The sequence below is a fragment of the Coenobita brevimanus genome, chromosome 99, assembly GCF_032717465.1.
Source record: "Coenobita brevimanus isolate Jiangsu-jjx chromosome 99, ASM3271746v2, whole genome shotgun sequence".
Taxonomy (NCBI): domain Eukaryota; kingdom Metazoa; phylum Arthropoda; class Malacostraca; order Decapoda; family Coenobitidae; genus Coenobita; species Coenobita brevimanus.
In genome coordinates, this window is record NC_137052.1 from 18623239 (window position 1) to 18645889 (window position 22651).

The 22651-nt window shown below is 40.2% G+C and overlaps 1 protein-coding gene across 1 annotated transcript in view; it reads right to left on the reverse strand.

Annotated features, from left to right (window-relative positions):
- LOC145414449 (uncharacterized) overlaps positions 1-22651 on the reverse strand; it is a 40637-nt gene extending 17986 nt beyond the window's left edge. The window contains exons 1-7 of the mRNA XM_080284006.1: positions 22470-22651; positions 14185-14322; positions 11440-11524; positions 9592-9791; positions 6763-6922; positions 2719-2796; positions 1357-1561 (exon numbers count right to left, since the gene is read on the reverse strand). Of these exons, the coding sequence (XP_080140132.1) occupies positions 1357-1561; positions 2719-2796; positions 6763-6922; positions 9592-9791; positions 11440-11524; positions 14185-14322; positions 22470-22511 (908 nt within the window). The 5' untranslated portion in view covers positions 22512-22651. The remainder of the gene's footprint in view (positions 1-1356; positions 1562-2718; positions 2797-6762; positions 6923-9591; positions 9792-11439; positions 11525-14184; positions 14323-22469) is intronic.

Here is a 22651-nt window from a genome sequence, read left to right on the forward strand (position 1 = left end):
TACTGATAATTAGACTAGACATTAAATGCTCTAAAGCATCTAGCCCATCAAGCACAGGCAAGCAAATGCCCCTACAGGGTCATCCTGAGTAGTGATCTGATGTTCCCTTGTGGTTGACAGTGCCCCACAGTGGTTAGATGTTGGGAAAAGTGTAGAGGCTTGGTTCCTGAACGGATGCTGCATTTGCATATCTCCACCCAGCCAGCAGGAGCACCACAGCAGGTTTCACATCACCCCATTATTTGGTTATATGGTTACCACCCAGAGGTATAAATGGTTTTCTGGGCTGCAGGAAAATATCACTTGACACTCAGTGTAGATCCACCAGAAATGGAAAGAAGAGTAACAAAAAGTGACAGGAAGGAAAGGGAGGAGTAGGAAAAGATAATGGCAAACACAGACACAGAATGATAGATATGAAGGAACAAGTAGGCAGCATTACATCGTGAGTGGATGATGGGTACAACCACCTACCACCTGACTGTACAGTGAAATGGTCAGGAATTACTGCCAGTGTCACCTTCATCATATGTGTTCCACAGTTGGAGATGAACGAGGAAATGGGCAGAGGAGAAAGTTCAACAGGCGTTTCTTTAGAAAAATTTATATTATGTCTCTGATTTTGAAATGACAGCTGCAATGACGTTTTTCACAAATATATAGTGAGTAACCTATATACAAACTATCATAGTCATTAACAGTATGCTGACAGTGTAATAACGATAACCATTAATTCAATGACAAAAATAAAAATATATTTAAAGCATTATATATGTCCATTCTGTGTCTCTGCGACCCATCGTATTCCTCTCTTGACCCACTTTTGGGTCACAACCCACAGTTTGAGAATCACTGCTATACCTGTATATAAGGTGATCCATTTATTATGCAACCCAAAGCTCATGTGTTGCAAGGGGGGCTCAGTTAACAATACCAGTGTCTACCTCGTATAATTTTGAGCTTCAAATAACCCTTTTCTTATATTATAGTGCCTTCTTTTTCTTACCAGCTGATTTCATGGCATATTAAGAATTTCATACAGCAGTCAAATCATATTCACTCCTCACAAAAGCAGACCGAGTCATCCCTACAACACACAAGACTGGAGAGTGCATTATAAGAACTGCATAATATTCTTGTAACTTAATAATATGCTCAGTGCTTGAAAGGGATGTCTTCCCATTTTGGCACTGATATAATCAGGTGGCTCTGCTGTCTGGATATACGAGCATCCCTCATCATTCCCTGTCTCCTGAAAGATGGATGGCGGGCTGCAGAAGGAGCATAATTCAGCCTGCTGTACATTGATTTCACTTTCAGATGAGCCTGTGGCCACAACAACAAGAATATACTCACGCATAAGGCTTCTCTCCAGTATGTGCGCGCATATGAACTTTAAGTGACTTTTTCTCCGTGTACCGTTTGCCGCATTTAGCACACTGCCAAGGCTTCTCTCCATCATGACTTGCTATGTGGCGGGCAAGGTTGCCTCGGTTTGTGAATCTTGACAAGCACTTTGTGCACTGAAATGGTCGTTCTCCAGTATGTGTTCTTTTGTGAGCTGAAACGAGTAAATGCATTGAGAATACAGTGGAATCTCCTAAATCGTGGATTTGTGAGACTAGGCACAAGCTGTGATTTGAGAATCCCCAACTTAGAAATAACTATATAATCTTATGGGGAAAATTACTTATCGGTCTGTCATCTAGGAAAAGTTGCCCCACGTACCCCCAAACCTAAATCAAACTGGTCACCAGCAAACACTACAACCTGGAAAAGAAATTAGTACAGTAAAAAAGATTCAAATTTCATATTCGTAAAATGCATAATGCATAAATGCATTGCATTTCTGTTTAGCTACACTTCTACTCGCAGGTTTGCCATCCTTTTATCATTTTTCCTCTATTCTGCAGTTCTTCTGACCTAACTATTATCTGCTGCTTGAAGGTTGTTTTGGTGTTCTTCTTTTAAGGATAGTCCCTCCTCCAGTACAAGCAAAAAAGTTGGTTTAACATGTGTCCTTATGCTTTTATCTTTTTCCTATTTTTCTGTCTATCATTACCTCTTCTACCTTTCTCCATACTGCTTCATATGCCTGTATCCTTCTCCATACTTCAAGATCTGCCTTACCATCTGCTGTCACTGCACCTTCAAGGAGGAAGTGCAGAATGAAAAAGGGAGGACAGTGGTTTTACAGGCATCTTGATAAGGATGTGTTTTTTTTCCTAACCTTATTATCCACTTCATTGTGATGACATTAAAAAGAAAAAAAAATCATAACTGTGCTTTCTCAAGAAGTTTTTCTTCAGCTTAGGGGAGTCTTTCTGATCTAAAGGGATGAAAAATAGCTTTCACTAACCCCTTTTTCATCCTGAGTTGAAATGAATCTGGTGGTAGCCTGGTTGAAATGAAATGGAGTACCTGTACAATAATCATAATGAGTTAACTAAGTTTTTTACTTTGTGGAATGGAATATCACATTATAAAGGGAACAACTGTACACCGGAAGTTGGAGGGGGAGACTACAGATAGGGTGATAGGACACAGTCGAGCAGTACAGTGTATGAATGAGGGAGGTGTACTTCAGCGGGAGGGCAGACTGATGGTATAGGACAGGGTGATATGGATGCATTTTGCTTATGGTGAACCTCTTTGGGATTAAGGTATTTGGCCACAAACAGACAGACAGAAGTTAGAAACACATTAACAACACCTTACCATTAAGAGCATGCCTGTTGGAGAGCTTCTGATGGCATATGGGACACTCTAATATTTCGACGTGAGATGTCCTGTGTTCTGTGAAAAATTTCACATGTGTCAGTCTTTAAAAATGAGTAAGAAAAAAAGGAATCACTCTCATACCTACACCTGCTGCAGCAGGAAGGTACAAGAACAGATCAATTGATCAGAAAAGACTACCTCCAGCCTTTACTACAGTATTTTCTTTTAAACTACCACAGCATGACAATTTATTTGCTATTCTTTACAACCAGTGGTGAGTAATTATTCGTTTAGTGGCTACTACAGTATATTAAATGGGGGGATACAAAAATGTATATCAAGAATGCATTCTGTTTTTCTGTACAGAACTGAATAAAAGGAAATAAAATATCCATGCTGTAACAATGCACTTAAAGTAAAAAAAAATTACAGAACACATAGCCATCATCAATTGAGGGATTACTTTACTGGTACAGTATCTTTTTTATAAAGAAAAGAAGAAAGACTTATAAGTAAGGCTAGCTTCATCTTTACTATCTGATTCATTACTGTGTGCTGCAAGGCATTGGAGACAGTAATAATAACAGTAATGATTCAGATAGTAAAGATAAAGCTAGCCTTACTTATAAGTCTTTCTTCTTTTCTTTAAAAAAAGATACTGTATCATCATTCTCATTGATGATACAGTATCTTTTTTTTAAAGAAAAGAAGAAAGACTTATAAGTAAGGCTAGCTTTATCTTTACTATCTGAATCATTACTGTTATTATTACTGTCTCCAATGCCTTGCAGCACACAGAGCCTCCATATAATTTCACCAACCAATCCTGTCTGTACTAGTTTCTGTTACTGTATTCCAGCTGTCATCTGCTTCTTTCTTTACTGTTCTTAACCATGTTGGCCTTGGTCTTCCCACCCTTCTTACTCCTTCCGGTGCAAATCTAACTGCTTCTCTGATTACTCTAGTTGATTGGGTACGTAAAACATGTCCTAACCATCTCCATCTGCATTTCATCTGCCACATTCATTGATGCATGGGACCTGCACATCCCTTATGACTTCATTCCTGATGTGATCCCGCCACCCAATTCCCTGAATTGTTTGTAATGCTTGTTCTCAAAAACTTTCATTTTCCCTGGTGGTTGCACCACTAATCTGTTTCAGTCAATCACTCATTCACTCACTAATTTTCCCTGATGCTGTCTCATTACCGTACCATGACTATCCCCCATATGCTACTGCCGATCTTGCTAATGACATAGCCTACTGTATACAGTACACCCTTGCTATAAAGAACTAGGTTTGTTACAGCCGAGATTCCCATAAATATGAGGGTCTGTCTCCCAGGTGAGAATTCAAGCACATGTCTGAAAATAAATGGGTACAACAGCATATCTATTACTAATAATGAAAACTATACCCATTTTACATTAATCTGGCCCAAAATTTTGCCCTTTTGCAGCTTTTTTCACATCCTTTTCATAGAACTTTTTCATGACTAGTACAGTACCCTGTATTACTATAATCTGTTATTACAACTCAGTGAACTTTGAAGCATTTGTTAAATTTGAAATCCAATATATTGAGGTTTGTTATAGTGAAAGTTTACTTAATTCATTTTGAATGGAATTGTCAGTCTATTGAATTTCCATATTTTATTCAGCATTCCCATAACCTGGTGACCCTTCTTTAAACTTTCAGCAAACTCATCCTCCATCGACATGTCATTTCCTAATAACGCTGCCAAGGCATGTAAATTTATGAACATCATCAATTCTCTCGCCTTCACTTACAACAGTTTCAACTGCTGCTTCATTTGTTCTCATGACCTCAGTTTTACATAGGTTCACTTTCAAATCCACTCCTTTTCCTTTTTCCTCAAGTCGATTTAGCACTGTCTGTAAGTTTTGCACATTTTTACTAAATAGTACCAAGTCATCTGTACAACACAAATTGGAAAGGTACTTGCCATCTACCCATTTAATTCCTTCCTCTCCATTACCAATTGCCTCTTACATTGCAAAGTCAATAAGTATCACAAACAGCAGTGGTGATAACACACTGCCTTGCAATACTCCACTTTGAACATTAAATGTATGTGACAGCAGACCATCCACATATGACACAACATTGACTACTATTATGAACTGTCTCAACTATACATAATTTTCTGGTAGACCGTAATTCCTCAGGACTTTTTACAGTGGTGGGCAGTGCACACTATCAAAAGCCTTTTCAAAATCAATGAAGGCATAACCAGTGGTTTTCTGAATGCTACACTCTGCTGCAGTATGTGTTGCCACATGAATATCTCGTCCCTACAACCTCAAAATTCCCTGAATCCTGTCAATTCTTCTCTTAGTTCTCGGTCTAAAGAATATCGAATTCATTCAATAATATCAAAATGAAAACTTTATGCATGATGCCCTGCAATGTTATCCCTCTCCATTTACAATACCACAATTTTTCAAACTTCCCTTCTTGGACAGTTTTCCACTTGTCTGGCAGAAACACGACATCCCATCCAGTATTTCCCCGAAAAGTTCTAGCAATGATTTAGATGCCACCTCAATGTCCACTTTCAACATTTCTGTAGTTATTCCATAAGGACCAGGTGTCTTCCAGTTCCATATCTGTTTCAGTGTTTTCTGAATATCATTCAATGTCATTTCATCCATTCTGATATTGATTTCGTGCTCTGGTTCTGGTATACCAAAGCTATTCACCACGTCAAATGCTTATTCATCACTGTCTTGATGTGTCCTTTGCACTCTTTTATACCATACCTTCCTCAGATGTGATTAGATCATTGTCAACATTGTATATCACGAGGTGTTTTACTTTTCTACCAATTTCTGCGATATCTTTGATTGTAATATAGTACATACTCACTCCAACACCGGAGCTGAGAGCTTTTTCTGTCTCTTCTGCCAAACACTTCTGTTTATCCTTCCTTTGCATATCTTTTACTTCACCATTAAGGCTCCTGTACTTTGCTGTCTTTAAACAAGGTGTTTCATAATCTCTATTAGGACTTTCCACAAGCAATTTGTTTTTGCCAACTTTCTGTGATAGACTACATTTCCTCAGAGATCCATTTTTTTCTTTTATTAATCTTTTTACCAAGCATTTTTCATCTGCTTCTTGAAACATCTCTTGAACATCTTTCCATCTTGTAATTTTTCTCATGTGCATTTCTCTCATACTACCCTCACCTTCTGCTCATATTTCATTCACATTTTTGTCAGCAACATCCCACCTCTGGACATTCCAGCACTAGCAATGAAGAAACACCTACATACTCAATTCTCAGGCATGGCAATACAACACCTTGAATAGAACACTATACGACAAGCTCCCCCTCCTGACATCCACCCATCAGAGATATCCTTAAATAGAGCTGTTTGAATTCACTTAGCTAGTCTTAGATCAGAACACCACTGAGCCCTCTTCAGTTATCAGATTTGATGAGGGTTGAGTAGAATCACAGATCATTCATGCCTCACCTGCAGAATAGGCCCACATAAAACACACAATAGAGCACTGCACAGCCCATGCCACACTACAGTGCAGACAAAATCAATGGTGTATGGAACCTATGAGATGGTCCCATAGGGACAGTTGCTTACCTTACCTATGGTCGATAGGTCTGCTTGCCCAGACAGACCAGGGTTAAGCAACAACAACAACAACTTGCACAAAGCTTATCTGTAATTAAATCATCACATCTTGCTTTGAAATAATACTGGAACCACTTGTAAAGAAATGTATGGTGGGATAATTGTGTTTGTGGTTTTGGCAGACCCTGCATATCTGGCACTCAAAGTGGGTTTATAGGGGGAGGATTCTGCACACTAGATAATATAGTGAAACATTATGCCTGCAGAGCTAAAGCCCCAATCATGTCAAATTAATGAACCTCTACTCTATGTTCCTATTACAGCAGTAACTGTAATTAATATGACCACATGAAATTACTTAGAAATCAAAACATATATACTTAATTATAGTATACCAGTGCTCTCCCTACTAAGATACTTACTGTATAATGCCAGAGCTGTCCGACACTGCTTTGGGCACTTTTCACACTGGTAGGCAGTTTCCATCTTCCCAGTCATTTCATTTTTGTAAAATTTCTTATACTTGTTCATTTTGGGCACAAGGACAGGATCAGCTGAGACAATCAGGTGAACTGACTGTACCTGGAATAACAATATCAAAATATCTACATACCAGTAACAAATCTCTTGAAGTGTGACTCAAATCAATACAGTTCAAATCAAATAACACCTTGCTTCTCCATAAAGAATCCTCATGTTCAGGTTGGTCAGGATACAGCTGATGTTTTCTATGAACTAGAAGTTAAACTTAGTGACAAACCTGCAATGCAATGTTTTATATGAGCTAGAAGTTAAACTTCGTGCCAAACCAGTAAATAATTTCCCAACAGTTACTGAAAACTGTTAGGAAGAAATGTAATTTACTTTGGCAAAAGAAGTTTAAGCAAACTATCCACAATACATCAGCCTTGGTCCCTCCAAGGAAGTCCTTCAATGAGGGTGACCATGACATATGAGTTTTCTCACTGCTTTATCTTTACACCTTTCCTACCTAAGTATGATTAAGAGGATGGCAGACTAGGTTAGGTAACTGGCCATGTCCCTTATTTCAGCATGGTTATGTACGAAACAACTTGGTGCAGACACTGAACACACTCACATACTGTAAATACCACTTCTGCAGAGCTCTCTCCCCTCTATCTTTTCAAATAAATCCAGATGACATCAAAATTCATTAAGAAAATCCAATTCTTAGGCTGGCCATAGTACAGATAATGGTTTATTAGGAAAAGAAGCTAAATTCGCCCAAACCAGCTAATTAATTTTCAGCAGCTGCTGGAAACTACTGGGAGAAAAGAAATTTGAACTATGTAAAACAACCATAACACTGAATGAATCTCAGCAGTATGGATTCTCTGTTTGGTTATGGCTAAGTTTTCTGTGTAAGTGATGATTATGTGACTAGTTACCAAGCTTGCAAACACACTTCACTCTCAAGACAGTGCCTCCCAGAGACAACAGAAGCCAACCATCTTCTACCTACAGGTAGTACAGTAAATGCTGATGATTATAACTCATACTGGATCATGCTGTTACCAGTGGATTATTATGTGTGATGATGCAAGTACAAACTGAGAGTCTTGCTTCTACTTCGTGTTATTACGTAATGTCACTCAGGGATGAGTGAGGCTGGTCACTTTCTACTTAAATGTCAGGACCAACTTGCCTAGCCCCGGGCTCCTACACTCCTCATGGGGTAACACAGGATTAGATGACGATGATGATGATGAGCAAAATTTGCACCTAGTGGAGGTGATGTCTGGCAATGCCTGACTACAGCAAAATCATTACATGTATATGAGTATACTGGATTACTACTGTATAAAGTCTTTTTTTTCTTAATGCAAGGAAGAAGGAACCAAATGCCAGGAGCTTGCAAACTGTTCCCTCCAAGAAAAAACAAAAACATGATAATAAGACAGGCAAATTCAAGATCCATTCATACTGAGATGCCTGGACACACTACGTTTGAAAAACTGATCATAGGCAGTAGGACATACAGAGGCAGACAGTTCCATAGTACCTGACCGTGGGCTCTAAGTAAATAAATAGCTATCCTGTTGAGCTGGGACACTAATCCTTCTCAAAGTAGACCCTTTCTGACTTGACACTCATAGCCCAGCATTCTTTCCACTGCATGAAACATTTTTCAAAGTTGGTTTTCAGTATCTCCTGCAGATGCTCCATCACATTTGTCATGATCTCTTCTCTTGGATGAATGTTGCTCAAGAGATGTTGGAGTGTGCAAATCATGATCCAGACTTTCTGAAGACTGTTATCACTGGATATGAGACTTGGGTGTATGGGTAAGACCCAACCAAAACACAGTCATCCCAGTGGAAGCAAAGCACAGTCATCCCAGTGGAAGCATGCAGGGTTGCCTCGACCAAAAAAAGCAAGACAGGTGCAGAGGAAGGTGAAGTGCACTCGCATGTTGGCAGTTTTTTTTCTACTACCGTGGTGTTGTGCATGATGAATATGTACCAGAAGGTCGGACTGTTAACAAACATTACTACCTCAACATTATCCGTTGTCTTCGTGATGCAGTTCAGTGGAAGAGACCAGACCTTTGGAAAGCGACAAGCTGGAAGCTGCACCTTGACAATGCCCCTGTCCATTATTCTCAATTGATTCAGAAATTTTTGGCTAAGCACAACATCCTGCAGGTCCCGCAGGCTCCCTACTCATCAGACATCAAGTGACTTTTGGTTATTCCCCGAGCTCAAAACTCCGCTGAAGGGTTATCGATTTGAGATGAGAGAAGAGATCATGATGAATGCAACGAAGCACCTGCAGGAGATACGGAAAACCAACTTTGAAAAATGTTTCAGGCAGTGGAAAAAACACTGGTCCATTTCAATCATACCAGAAGGGGCCTACTTTGAAGGAGCTTAGTGTTCTAGCTCAACAGGTTAGCTATTTAATTTTTTACAGCCTAAGGTCGGATACATTCTGAACAGACCTTGTATGTTAATAAGTTTTACAGAATATACACTGTATACTACCAGGTATCAGTCTCATTCAAGGTGCTACACAGATGCCTTCATGTGGTCTCACCAAATACAACTAGGCAGCAGTTATCCACACGACCCTCAGCTCCCTCCATATCTTCCATAAAGAGGATGGTGGACTGGATGAGAAGGGCAGCTTCAGCCTGCAGTCCATCAGTTTATGTCCAGACAAAACTAGGGTCTCAACAATAATAATCTCTCTCAACATATGGAATCGTTGTACAGTGCTGAATTACATACCTCATTTGGTTCACTTGATTTTACAACCTCCTCTCTATCTGCTTCTTGGGATGTCATCATTTCTTGTTTGATGAGAGGCTTAAGCCTCTCATCTCCATGAAGTGTGATATTCTCCTCACTGTCATCAACATTTTTTACTTCAGTCTTCACTTTCTGGTCAGGAGGAGGCCACTGAGGTTTGGTGATATTCTGCCTCATATCTAGAATAATATTATTCATTAGCAGTGTCACTTGAACATGTTAAAAATATGAAAGTTCTACTACACTGAAAATCCATTTTCATACTTTGAGAAACTGAGGAAGTATGTTTCTGGAGGGAAAAAAAAAAAAAAAAAAAAAAAAAAAAAAACTAATATGGCTTAAAATATTACTCTATTATATAGTCTATTCCCAATAAAAAAACTACAGTATACAGGTTTTACTTTAGCATGGACCAGATTTTTGCAGCTTATTTAACGTAGATTAGTGGAAGAAAAAGACAATATTTCAATTCTACATCCTTCCCATGGGAATTTTTCATGACTAGCACCATATTCTCTTGTTAGTCTTTTGTCAGAGTTCAGCATTCAAGATGAAGAAATGGCAATTGTAGGCCACGTTATGATAAAAGTAATAAAGTGTCTGCATAGTCCTACACAAAAGCTGGTTTTATCTACAATTATTAACACATTACATAAAATCAAGCCTTATTCAATGAAACCATGCAATTTAAATACAGGTATTACCAATAGTTAAATCAGTTATATGACACTATGGAGGTTTGATAATACGTCTGGCAGACATCTGAGCAGTACGGAATGAGTATTGTAATTTAATCAGCCAAACCACCAGAATCAGACTGAAATGGAATTTCATTCCCAGATCCCAGCACTATGATGAAACCTTGTGGTCAGTTTCATGTTCACTGCCACACAAAAGAGTACCCAGACACCTTAACCCATTTAATCTGGTGACCTGTTTCTTGTTATCTCCAGAAAACTTTATTAAACACAGGAAAGATATCTTGTAGTCAAGGTATCTCTAAATGTTATACCTAACCCTTCCTGACTGAAAAGTCTCCCCAAATCTCAATAAAATATTCTGGTAGTAGTCTGAATAAAATAACAACTATGTCAACAGATTCAAGGGGTGAAGCATCAGATTAGCATCTGGCCAGAAGCAACCTCATTTTTTTATGTCAACACTGGGCACAATTTGACAGCCTGTTCCTGAGGCCAAGCATTCTTCTTACATGGCACACACCTGCAAGTGTCACCACTTTGGCATTAATACTTCCTGCCACTATTGAATACGTACCAGGGCTTTTTCGTTAAGGATGGGTATAATGGAATTAATGGTGGTGGTTTTATGCTGATCAGTCTTGTGGATGATCAGAAAAATTTGTTTTGAAGAAATTCAAATGATCAAACTATTCCCTGCTCCAGCCTGAGATTAAACTCCCCTCCTTTCAGACACCACACAATTTCTCTAATCACCTGACCACCACCTCTCCCAACTGCTTCATGGGGGTTGGAAGTACAGTATTTTTATGTCACTTCTTTTAGGAAGCCACCAAACCCAAAACATTGGAATAAAAAGAGCTAAAACATATTTTGGAATTCAAACTCTCCAAAAATAGATGCGGATTTTGGTATACTGTATTTGGTACATTTTCTTCTACTGCGTTAACTTATAGCACTGTACAAATAAAACATTATGAACCGATATATGATTATGAATCAAAGTACTGTACAGCAGTGCTGCCGTAATATGCCCACATGAAGGGAGAATTATTTCACTACTACTGGGAAAGGGTAGGGGGTTATTTATATTAGACTAAAGGCACAACATAATATCCATTCATCTCACCAGTAGCTGTAGGTCTTCGTACATTTTCAAGCGAGGTGGTTGTTTCTTCTGAAGGATGATAATTCTTTTGTAGCCCAGAACACTGCTGAAAACAAAGTTCAACAGATATTTATGACTGAAAAAATAAATCTGTAAAAGAAATACCATTTTTTTTATCCTACAATCCCTCTTTCCAGTCCCCTCCCCCCCAAAAAAGTCTTTGAGCTACCTCATGACATTATGTAAGTGTTTTATATGGTGATTTGAGGAATTATCCCAGACTGAGTGTGCAAGAGTAGCTGATGATGAACAGTTACACGGCTATTCAACGAGGACTCTGATATTACAAAAGACTGAGTACTAAAGCTGCAAGAAGAATGCATGATGGTGCATTAACGCCCACATTAACATATGGGTGTAAGACTTTGATGCTGTAAGTGTATGTATAAAAAGAAAATAAATTGAGAGCTGTAGACATGGTAAAGGTATGGACTGTATGTAGGATGTGTAAGTAAGACAAGACAAGATATAAAGATTCATGAAAGAAACTGAGTAAGAACTAAGGGGTAGAAGAGTGTGCCTATATGGTGTGGTCACACAGGCCTACGGAGAATGTACATGAACTGAGTGAAGAAATAGTCTGAAAGGAAACAGCAAGCAGGTCAAGAATATGAATGGGTATAGCAAGTGTAATTTAGTGCTGTTACAATCTTAGGCTCATCTGAATGTGAATGCACAGAACTGCAAGTTAAGGTTGCCCTCTCCAGCAGTCCACAACCCTCCTACCCAGAGGACAGGGATGAGTTAATGAAGGTTGGTATAACTGGCAGAAGAGTCATCCAGCTGTACCAGGGCTATCACAGGCAGGGATCTCTCACCAGCACCATGTGAAGCGTGCAAACAAGTTAAGGACTTGGTAAGTTGAAGGAAAAATGATGATGAAGGACAGAAAGGAATGAAGTACCTGTTCAATATGTATGAAGTTGTACATGACAATGACTACTACTCTTGCTCAAGAGGCAGCCAATGGTATGGTCCGTATTCCACAGGTAGCATATTCTGCATTTTAAATCTGGCTGTTTGTACAGTGGACCCTCCATTTACATGTCCTCTGTCTGCCCAAAACACATGTTTGTTACAATATAAATCTTTACCTTGAACCTGTTTATGCTGGGAAAATTCTGGCTGACTCCCTGTTTCTTATGACAATAGGGGGAACAACTTTGAGAGCTCTGAGGCCTAGCCTCAACCTGCATGGGGTTAGAGCCTCTGTTCAGTCTCCTTGCTCTAACCCCTCAGCCTCAAATATCCCCTTTCTACAACCACCATCACTTTATCTTCTAAAGTGCAGTCTCTAAGTATGTAAAATATCCATCTATTACCATTAAATTCTTGTTCATGGACTATTTCTTATGCGTAATGATGATCAGTGTGTTTTCATGCATGTGTCTGATGAGGGAAATTTTTTCAAGAGGGTGAAAATAGGGACTTAGGAAAATTCTGGGAAGCAGTGCCCTCCATCTGCCAAACAGCCATGAGTCTTACGGTATGCTTTGTACATTTCTTTTTGCAAGGCTATTTTCACCTCCACCTCCATTAGCCACATAAACAGAGGGTCTGCTGTATGTAAAGTGGAGCTGAGAAAATCAAGGGTCTACACGATGAGTGAATGAATGTGTGACCCACCTCACTGGGCACTCTGAAGATGATTTTGTTTTCAGAACCTTCCTGCCCTTCGTCTTACATGGAAATAGGATTAGGATGATATTTATTACAGAAATAAATAGCAGAAGATATGTGTGGTACATCCAACTTACCATTCCTCAGAAAAAGTAACCTTTACTTCCAGCAAATACTTACTGTAAGAGCTTTATCTATAAAATGGGATTAGGATGTTCATTACGGATATACTGTAGTAGATATTTGTGGTACATCCAACTCAATATTCTTCAATAAAAGTAACCTTTACTTCAGGCAAATACTAACTGTATATATTCATTCATTACATTTACGTCATGAACTGGGTCATCATGCAACCAAAACCAGTACCTTTAACCCGTTAACTGTGCATGGCATTCATCTTTTGGAGGTGTCCGTGGTGCGCAGATACAGGGGTAAAAATGAAATTTCCCAAAGGCCAAGCTTTGTCTTAGGAACTGAGAGAACACAAACCAAAGTATATAGTAACGAAATATTAGCTCAATATTTATTTTGGTAAAGCCATGGATGAACATCGAAGTGTCTGATTCCCTATTGGAATATATGGTTTTCGTTTTCTTTTTCAGTTTTGGGTTTGGTTTTGGTTCCGGTTTTGAAGGCTCAAACATGCTTGCATGGGTCGGCCTTGGTCACGATGCCACTATATTCGAAATTCACCTGCACAGCCAGGGCTGTATTGAGCAGTCGCACTCGGAACAGCCCAGGCTGTATAAAGCAGTTAACGGGTTAAATGGTTAACATATACCAGACCAGAGCATGATTTTGCAACACTGCCTCAGAGGTTTGGTAATGTAATTCATCCGCCTGTTAACTTGCACGGGCTCCTATGATTACCCCTAAGCTGAATAAAATCACCTAGCATTAGCTGCGATGGATTACTAAAGCTATTCCCATAATGAAAAAGTTAATAATGATAAATATTATTGTAACACTCTTTGACTCCTATGACTAAAACAACTGAATAAGGTCACTTGGCATGAACTGAAAGAAAATGCCAGAAGACACGACTATGAGAGCTAAAATCAGCAATGGGAAATCTACCGGTACCTGTATTTTAGTAATCTGTGATGATTTGGACTTGCTCCATATAGCTTGTATCTGGGTGTGTGCTGCAGACCAATATTCAACTGCAGCATTGTGGTCTTCATATTGCAGTCTACTGGCAACACCCACAACTTCATCTAACTGTAAAAATAAGTCTTAATATGAAATGGACTTACCTACATCAGGGAAGCTCTTTTTCCTTCAACATCTAGCATCAAATATACTTTTCATTTTATTCTTACTGCCATCAAATAGCTGTACTCAACTTAGGAGAAACTTTTTTGAACATGAGAGAGCAACTATACCAGTAACTTTTATTTACTCTCACTATAAAATAAGCTATATGAAATGAAAATTTTTTACCTTTACCCCAAATTCATGTTCTAAAGAACCAATGGGTCTACATTACAGTGCCTATTAATCTAAGCAATTTTTTCTACAAATATGCATCACAAATTAACTGTTTCCAGGTATTAATCTAACCAAATCTAGCCTCTTCAAACAAGGGTCATCATGGCAGCTTCCATGCAATGTGCAATTTCCATTGTAATCATAACTAAATATTCTAAGAAACTGAAGCTCAGTTCATAGATGTTTATAATAATGCTTAGAATAATATGCCATAATATATGCCTACTGGTTTTCTCAGCATAAACTTGATGTAAAGGTATTAATAATAATAATAATAATAATAATAATAATAATAATAATAACAATCTGGAGGTAAGACTGGTAAGAAGTTAGTAGAGGTGTGAAAGATAAAAATGGTAGATTGATAGTGGAGAAGGGAGAAAAGTGAGCAGATGGATGGAACAATTTAAGGAATTGTTAAACATAATTCATGAAAGTAATGAGGAGTTTAAGTGGCTGAGGAATGGCTGGGAGAAGGAGGGAGGTGAGAAGGGAGGAAGAGATCAGTAGGATGGAAGCAGTGAATACAATGAAGTCAAAATGAGGAATGCCCCAGGAATTCATGGAGTGTGTGGTGAAATGCTGAAGCACTGGGGAGAGATAGTAGTAGAATGGATATGGAAGATGTGCAGATTGGCCTGGGAGGAAGGACTGGAAGTCATGTATAATCATTCCCCTGTACAAAGGAAAAGGGGAAAAAGAAGTGCTTGATAATCATTGGGGCATTTGTCTTCTTAGCATAACAGGAAAAGTATATGGTAGGATACTTACTGACAGAATTAAGGAAATAACAGAGGCATTAGTTGGAGAAGAAAGGGGAGATTTTAGGAAGGGAAGAGGTTGTGTAGATCAGACAATCATCCTTAGGTCTTTAGTGGGAAATTTTCTAGAGAAGGAAAAGAAATTATATGCAGCAGTCATGGATATAAAGGAAGTATCTTGGTGGTAGGTGGGGATGCCCATCATCCACTCACTCAGTGTAGTGCTGTCTTATGGTCTCTACACTGAGTAACAAGCCAAATGGTTTCCTGTAGCCAAGGAAACCATTTACTATGTTGGGTGGTAACCATGTAACCAAATTATGGCACCTGGTGGTTTAGTGGGTAATTAAGGTGCTCCAACTGAATTGAGCCTGTGTAGGTTTATATCCAAGGGATGGTTGGGGTCTATTGCCCACATAATGTCACCCAGGGATGAGTAAGGCTGGTCACTCTCATCTTAAATGTCAGGATCAACTTGCCTAGCCTCAGGCTCCTATGCTCCTCATGAGGCAACACAGGATTAGATGATGAATGAATGAATATTAGAGTGAAAAAACAAGGAATGTGGAAAATATTAAGAATATATATAGAGTAAATGGGATGTGAAGAGTATGTAGGAGGGTCCTAAGTGTGCAGTGTGTGTGGTTGGTGAACTGAGTGAATTTTTCTATCTGAATGTTGGACTGAAAGAGAGATGTGTCATGTCTCCATGGTTGTGCAATCTGTATATGGATGGGGTTATAAAAAGAGATACAAGGTAGTGCAGTGGATGCTGGGGCAGCCCTAATGAGAGATGGCAGCATTTGGAAACATCTTGTTCTGTTGTCGTTATTTATTTATTTTTTTTTTTGTGAGGAAGAAGGAACCAAAGGTAACGAGCCCACAAAACTGTTCCTTCCAAGAGAAAAACAAAATACAAGAGAGAGCCAAATTCAAGATCCGATCATTTCTAGATGCCTGGACATACTGCGTTTGAAAGACTGGAGATCATAGAAAGCAGGAAATACAGACAGAGGGAGAAAGTTCCAGAGTTGACCTGTTGCATATATGAAGGACTGGGAGTAATGGTTAACTCTTGCATTAGAGAGTTGGACAGAAAAGGGATGAGAGTTTGCTGCTAGACGGGTGCTACGCGCCCGTCTTAGGGGTGGAGGAATGCATGCAGACAGTTCAGAGGAGCAGTGACCATTGAAGTGGCGATAGAAAAGAGATAAAGATGCAACAGCGCGGCAAAGAGACAAAGGTTGAAGAGAGTCAGTAACAGGAGGAGAGTTAATGAGGCGAAAAGCCTTTGACTCCACCCTATTGAGAAGAGCTGTATGTGGGCAGCCTCCCCGCACATAAAAGTTGTACTCTACACAGGTTCGGATAAAACCCCTGTATAGAGCCAACAATTGTGCAGGGGTAAAGAAGGAACGGAGTCGGCTTAGCACACCTAATCTCTTGGAAGCAGATTTTACAAGAGATGTAATATGATCTTTCCAAGATAAGTCCCAAGTAAACGAAACCCCAAGCATGTTCAAGGATGATACAAGATTAAGATGAATATTATTAAACATTAGTAGGTATACTGTGAGTAAAAGATGGAAGAAGAGCATAAGACAGTATGGATCAGTTGGGTCAAGGATTGTGTGGGTAAAGTTGAAAGTTGGAATACAAATGTGGGCGATTGTGTGTGTGTATGCGCCAACGCAAGATCGTGCTAGAAGAGTGAGAGAAGAGTTCTGGACAAATGTGGAAGTGTGCATGGAAAAGTTTGGAAGGAGTGAGAGAGTGTTTTTGATTGGTGATATGAATGGTAAAGTTGGTAATGTGAAGGTGGATGGAATAGTTGGTGAGTGGGGTGTGCCTGCTGAGATAGATGAGAATGGGAGTGCATTAGTGGACATTTGTGTTGGGAGGGGGTTGGTGATAGCCAATACCCTCTTCAGGCATAAAATGATCCACAGGTATACATGGCGAGTGATGAGAAGGGTGGGTGGTGAACTGAATGAAAGGAAGGCAATGATTGATTATGTGTGTGTGGATGAAACGATGCGAAGATGTTTAAAGGACAAGAGTGTATAGAGGTTGGGGGAGTGGACTTTCTGACCACTACTTGGTGGTGGCCAGAATTAGGATGCAAGTAAGATGGAGGAATAGAAGAAGGGAAAGACGAGAGGAAGGAGTAGTTGCAAGGAGAGTGGAAAGGTTACAAGAGGATGAGAAAAAGGCAGAGTATAAGAGAGAAGTGGAGGAACGATTGGGCAAATATGAATTGGAACAGATGGGAGATGTGGAAGGTGTGTGTAAGATATTTACAGAAGAAATATGTGCAGCATGTGATGTGGTGTGTGGAAGGAAGAGAAGACGGAGGGGGGTGCAAGGAACAGCATGGTGGACTGAAGAGGTGAAACAGGCTGTGGCACAAAAGAAGAAAGCATACAATGAATGGATGAGAAATAGGGGCGTGGAAGAAGTTGAGAGGTGGAAGAGAGAGTTATATGTGGAAAGAAAGAGAGAGGTGAAAAGATTAGTAAGAGAGAGTAAGAAGAGTGTGGATGAGGAATTTGGAAAGAATTTGAGTGTAAAGTGGAGGGACTGTAAGAAAATGTTCTGGAAAGAGGTGAAAAGAGTTAGACAGGGTGGTAGTGAAGTTAGCAGGGGAGTGAAAGATAAAAATAGTAGATTACTAGTGGAGATGGGAGAAAAAGTGAGCAGATGGAGAGAACACTTTAAGGAATTGTTGAACGTAGAGGATGGAAGTAATGCGAGTATAAGTGGCTGGGGAATGGCTGGGAGAAGGAAGGAGGTGAGAAGACAGGAAGAAATCAGTAGGATAGAAGTTGTGGAAGCAATGAAGAAAGTTAAATCGGGGAAAGCCCCAGGAATTGATGGAGTGTGTGGTGAAATGCTGAAGCATGGGGGAGAGATAGTAGTAGAATGGATGTGAAAGATGTGCAGATTGGCCTGGGAGGAAGGTAGAGTCCCGGAGGATTGGAAGTCAGGTATAATTATTACCCTGTACAAAGGAAAAGGGGAAAAAGAATTGTGTGGTAATCATAGGGGCATTTGTCTTCTTAGTATAATAGGAAAAGTGTATGGTAGGATACTTACAGACAGAGTTAGAGAAAGAACAGAGAAATTAGTTGGAGAAGAACAGGGAGGCTTTAGGAAGGGAAGAGGTTGTGTAGATCAGATATTCATTCTTAGATCTTTAGTGGAAAAGTTTCTAGAGAAGGGAAAGAAGTTGTATGCGGCTTTCATGGATTTGGAGAAAGCATATGACAGGGTGGATAGACAAGGATTGTGGAAAGTGTTAAGAATATATGGAGTAGATGGGAAGTTGTTGAATGCTGTGAAGAGTATGTACGATGGGGCGAAGGCTGCAGTGCGTGTGGATGGTGAATTAAGTGAATTTTTCTCTTTGAAAGTTGGTTTGAAACAGGGATGTGTCATGTCTCCATGGTTGTTCAATCTGTACATGGATGGTGTAATAAAAGAGGTACAAGGTAGGGTAGTGGATGTTGGAGTGGCCCTGGTGAGAGAGGATAGTGTTTGGAAACTCCCTGTACTGTTGTTTGCAGATGATACTGTGTTGTTGAGTGAAGACGAAGGGGAGCTGCAAGGCTTGGTGGATGAGTTTGGGAGAGTGTGTAAGAAACGGAACCTAAAGGTGAATGTAGGGAAGAGTAAAGTGATGGTCTTTGAGAGAGGTGAAGTTAGTGAATGTACAGCGAGGTTGGATGGTGAGGAATTGGAAAATGTGAGTACGTTTAAGTATTTGGGTAGTGTGATGAGTAAGGATGGAGGTTTGGAGGGTGAAGTGTTTGAAAGAGTACAGCAGGGAAGAAAGGTTGCTGGTTCTTTGAAAGCAGTGATAAGAAACAGGGAAGTGAGCATGGAAGTGAAAAAGTTACTACATGACAGTATTGTGATACCAACTCTAACGTACGGAAGTGAAGCTTGGACATTGTTGGAAGGACACAAGTCAAGAGTGAGAGCAGTGGAAATGAGTTATTTAAGAGGAGCCTGTGGAGTCACATGGAGAGACAGGCTGACGAATGAGGATATAAAGGAGCGTTGTGGTGTGGATGTGGATGTGATAGGAAGCATTATGAGGAACACACTGAGGTGGTTTGGCCATGTGGAGAGGATGGAGGGTGAAAGACTGACGAAGAGAGTGTATGTGAGTGAGGTGGAGGGGGGAAGAGGGAGGGGGAGGCCGAGGATGAGATGGAGGGATGGGGTGGAGAGGTATATGAGAGAGGGGGGTGTGAGTTGGGAGCAAGGCAGTGAAATGGCTGGGGACAGGGCGACTTGGAGGCGATTTGTTTGTGGCCACCCCAAACGGGATTGAGGCGTCTGGCAATAGATAGATTGATAGATAGGTATACCTGTGGAAGATTTTGTCGGTCTGATAGGTGCAAAAACTGAGTCTTTGATTCATTAAAAACAACAGGATTATTTTTACCCCAGTTAGAGATACGAGCCAAGTCAGACATTAGGTGTGCCATAGCCTCATCCCTTGTTTGTTGAAGTAACTGCTGAGATGGACGTTGCGGGAATCGAATGGAAAGGTGAAGGGTGGAGTCATCAGCGTATGAGTGGATAGGGTTAGATGTACAGCCTAGAAGGTCATAAATGAATAAAAGGAAGAAAGTTGGTGATAGGACAGAGCCCTGAGGAACACCACTGTTAATAGATCTAGGAGAAGAACGATGACCGTCTACAACAGCAGCTATAGAACGACCAGAAAGGAAGCTAGAGATGAAGGCACAGATAGAAGGATAGAAACCGTAAGAGGGCAGTTTGGAAATTAAAGATTTATGCCAGACTCAATCGAAAGCCTTTGAGATGTCAAGTGCAATGGCAAAGCTCTCGCCAATGTCCCGAAAGGAGGATGACCAGGAGTCTGAATGGTAGGTGAGAAGATCGCCAGTGGAGCGTCCCTGAAGAAACCCATACTGACGATCAGAAAGAAGGTTGTGATAGGAAAGATGCTTTAAAATTTTTCTATTAAGAACAGACTTGAAAACTTTTGAGATACAGGATGTTAAAGCAATTGTACGATAGTTAGAGGGTTGGGAATGGTCACCCTTCTTTGGGACTGGCTGTCAACTTGTACCTTTCCTTCTAGCAAGAAGGAAAGGTACAAGTTGACAGACAAAGGCGAAATAGTTTGCCTAGGCAGGGTGTAAGCACAGAAGCACAGTTCTTGAGAACAACAGGAGGGACTCCATCAGGCCCATATGCCTTATTAGTATTGAGGCCTGTGACAGCAGAAAATACATCAGTTGAAGAAATTTTAATGTCAGCCATGAAGAAGTCAGAGGGGGGAAGTGATGGAGGAACAGCACCGGAATCGTCTAAGGTGGAATTGGAGGAGAAAGTCTGAGAGAAGAGATCTGCTTTATCAGTAGAAGAAATAGTTACAGAGCCATCAGAGTAGAAAAGAGGAGGGAAGGATGATGAGGTAAAGTTGTTAGAAAGGTTTTTGGCAAGGTGCCAGAAGGAGTGGGAAGAAGTCAAGTTAGAGAGTTGAGAGCACTTAGTACGGATGAAATTATTTTTAGCAGAGCGAAGAACAGACTTAGCACGATTCCGGGCAGAAACATATAAAAGATGTGATTCAGGGGTGGGTTGGCTCTGGTACCTTTTATAGGCCCTCTCCTTGTTGCGGACAGCAGACAACACTGTATTATTATGTGAAGATGAAGAAGAAGCGGCACTGCAAGGCTTGGTGAATTAGTTCAGGGGAGTGTGTAAGAAATGGAATCTAAAGGTGATGTAGGGAAGAGTAATGTTATGGTCTTTGAGGGAAATGAAGTCAATGAATGCACAATGAGGTTGGATGGTGAGGAAATTGAAAATGTGAGTGCATTTACATACTTAGGCAGTGTGATGAGTAAGGATGGATTTTTGGAGGATGAAGTGCTTGAAAGGGTACAACAAGGAAGAAAGGTTGCTGGTTCTTAGAAAGCAGTGACAAGAAATACGGAAGTCGGCATGGAAGTAAAAAAGTTGCTGCATGATAGTATTGTGATACTAACCCTAATGTATGGAAGCGAAGCTTGGACCTTGCTGAAAGGACACAAGTCAAAATATCTGAAAAGTGCATGTAGAACTACTTGGGGAAAACGAATGACAAATGTGGAAGTGAAGGAGCATTGAGGTGTGGATGTGGATGTGACAGAAAGCATTAGGAGAAATGCATTGACGTGGTTTGGCCATGTGGAGAGGATGGAGAGACTAATGAGGAGAGTGTGTGAGTGAGTTGGAGGGAGAGGAGAGGGAGGGGGATGCCAAGAATGAGATGAATGGATGGAGTGGAGAGGTATATGAGTGGGAGGGGGGTGCTGGGGGAAGGGCAGCAAAATTCCAGGGGACAGGACAACATGGGGGAGCTCTGTTTGTGGCCACCCATTACGGGATTAAGGCGTCTGGCAAAAGATACACAAATATATTGCTAAAAAGAAATGTCATACAACTAAAGGAATTAATATTACCATCATCATTATCATTATTTTCTATCCCTTCTGCCCACAATTATAAATGGAATGGGCAGGATTCAGAAACAGGAAAAGAAAAACACAAAAGAGCAAGAATTTTTCATTGGCATTCCCAACATTATCCTTAATATAATTCCAAAGTTTGTACCAACAAAAGAGTCTATAAAATCCTACTGTTTCTGAGGATATGAAAAGTGGTGCTTTGGCATGTTAGTCACACGTACCATGTAACAGTTATACAGCTTAAGCAGTAATCAATATTTGGCTGAGGATGGTTTTAAAGGACTCTCCAACACAAATTGGTGTGGAAGCGTACCTGCTACGGTGGTAAGGTCAATTATTGTTCATTTCAAAAAATAATTTCACTATGTAGTCTTGTTAAACTACATCATAATTTCTAAATGAATCACAATGCTTCATAATTACCAGCTGGCCAAAGGTTGGCTGGCTGACAAAGTTTTAAATTCCTCCTGACTAAAGTAGGTTTACAGAAGTGACAAGTGTTTGTTTTGAATCCGCGGACTAGAATTAATTTAGCCATGATAAGAATTTACCACTCTCGCCGGGAACATGGCGAGAGTAGGGTAATACAGGGTGGGCAGCAACGTACTGCGTGCTATAGTACCTTTTGTTTCCATAGACGAAGACCTTCTGACATAGTTTGCATTTTACTTTATAAAGCAGTGATCCGTGGCTACAGTAAAGTAGGTAAAGGAGCCCCAGCGTCTTCTAGGTGGCCTCTGCCTTGCGTTCGATCAGCTTTGCCTTGCCCTGCCCGTGATGGCCGACGGATGTAAACAAACCACA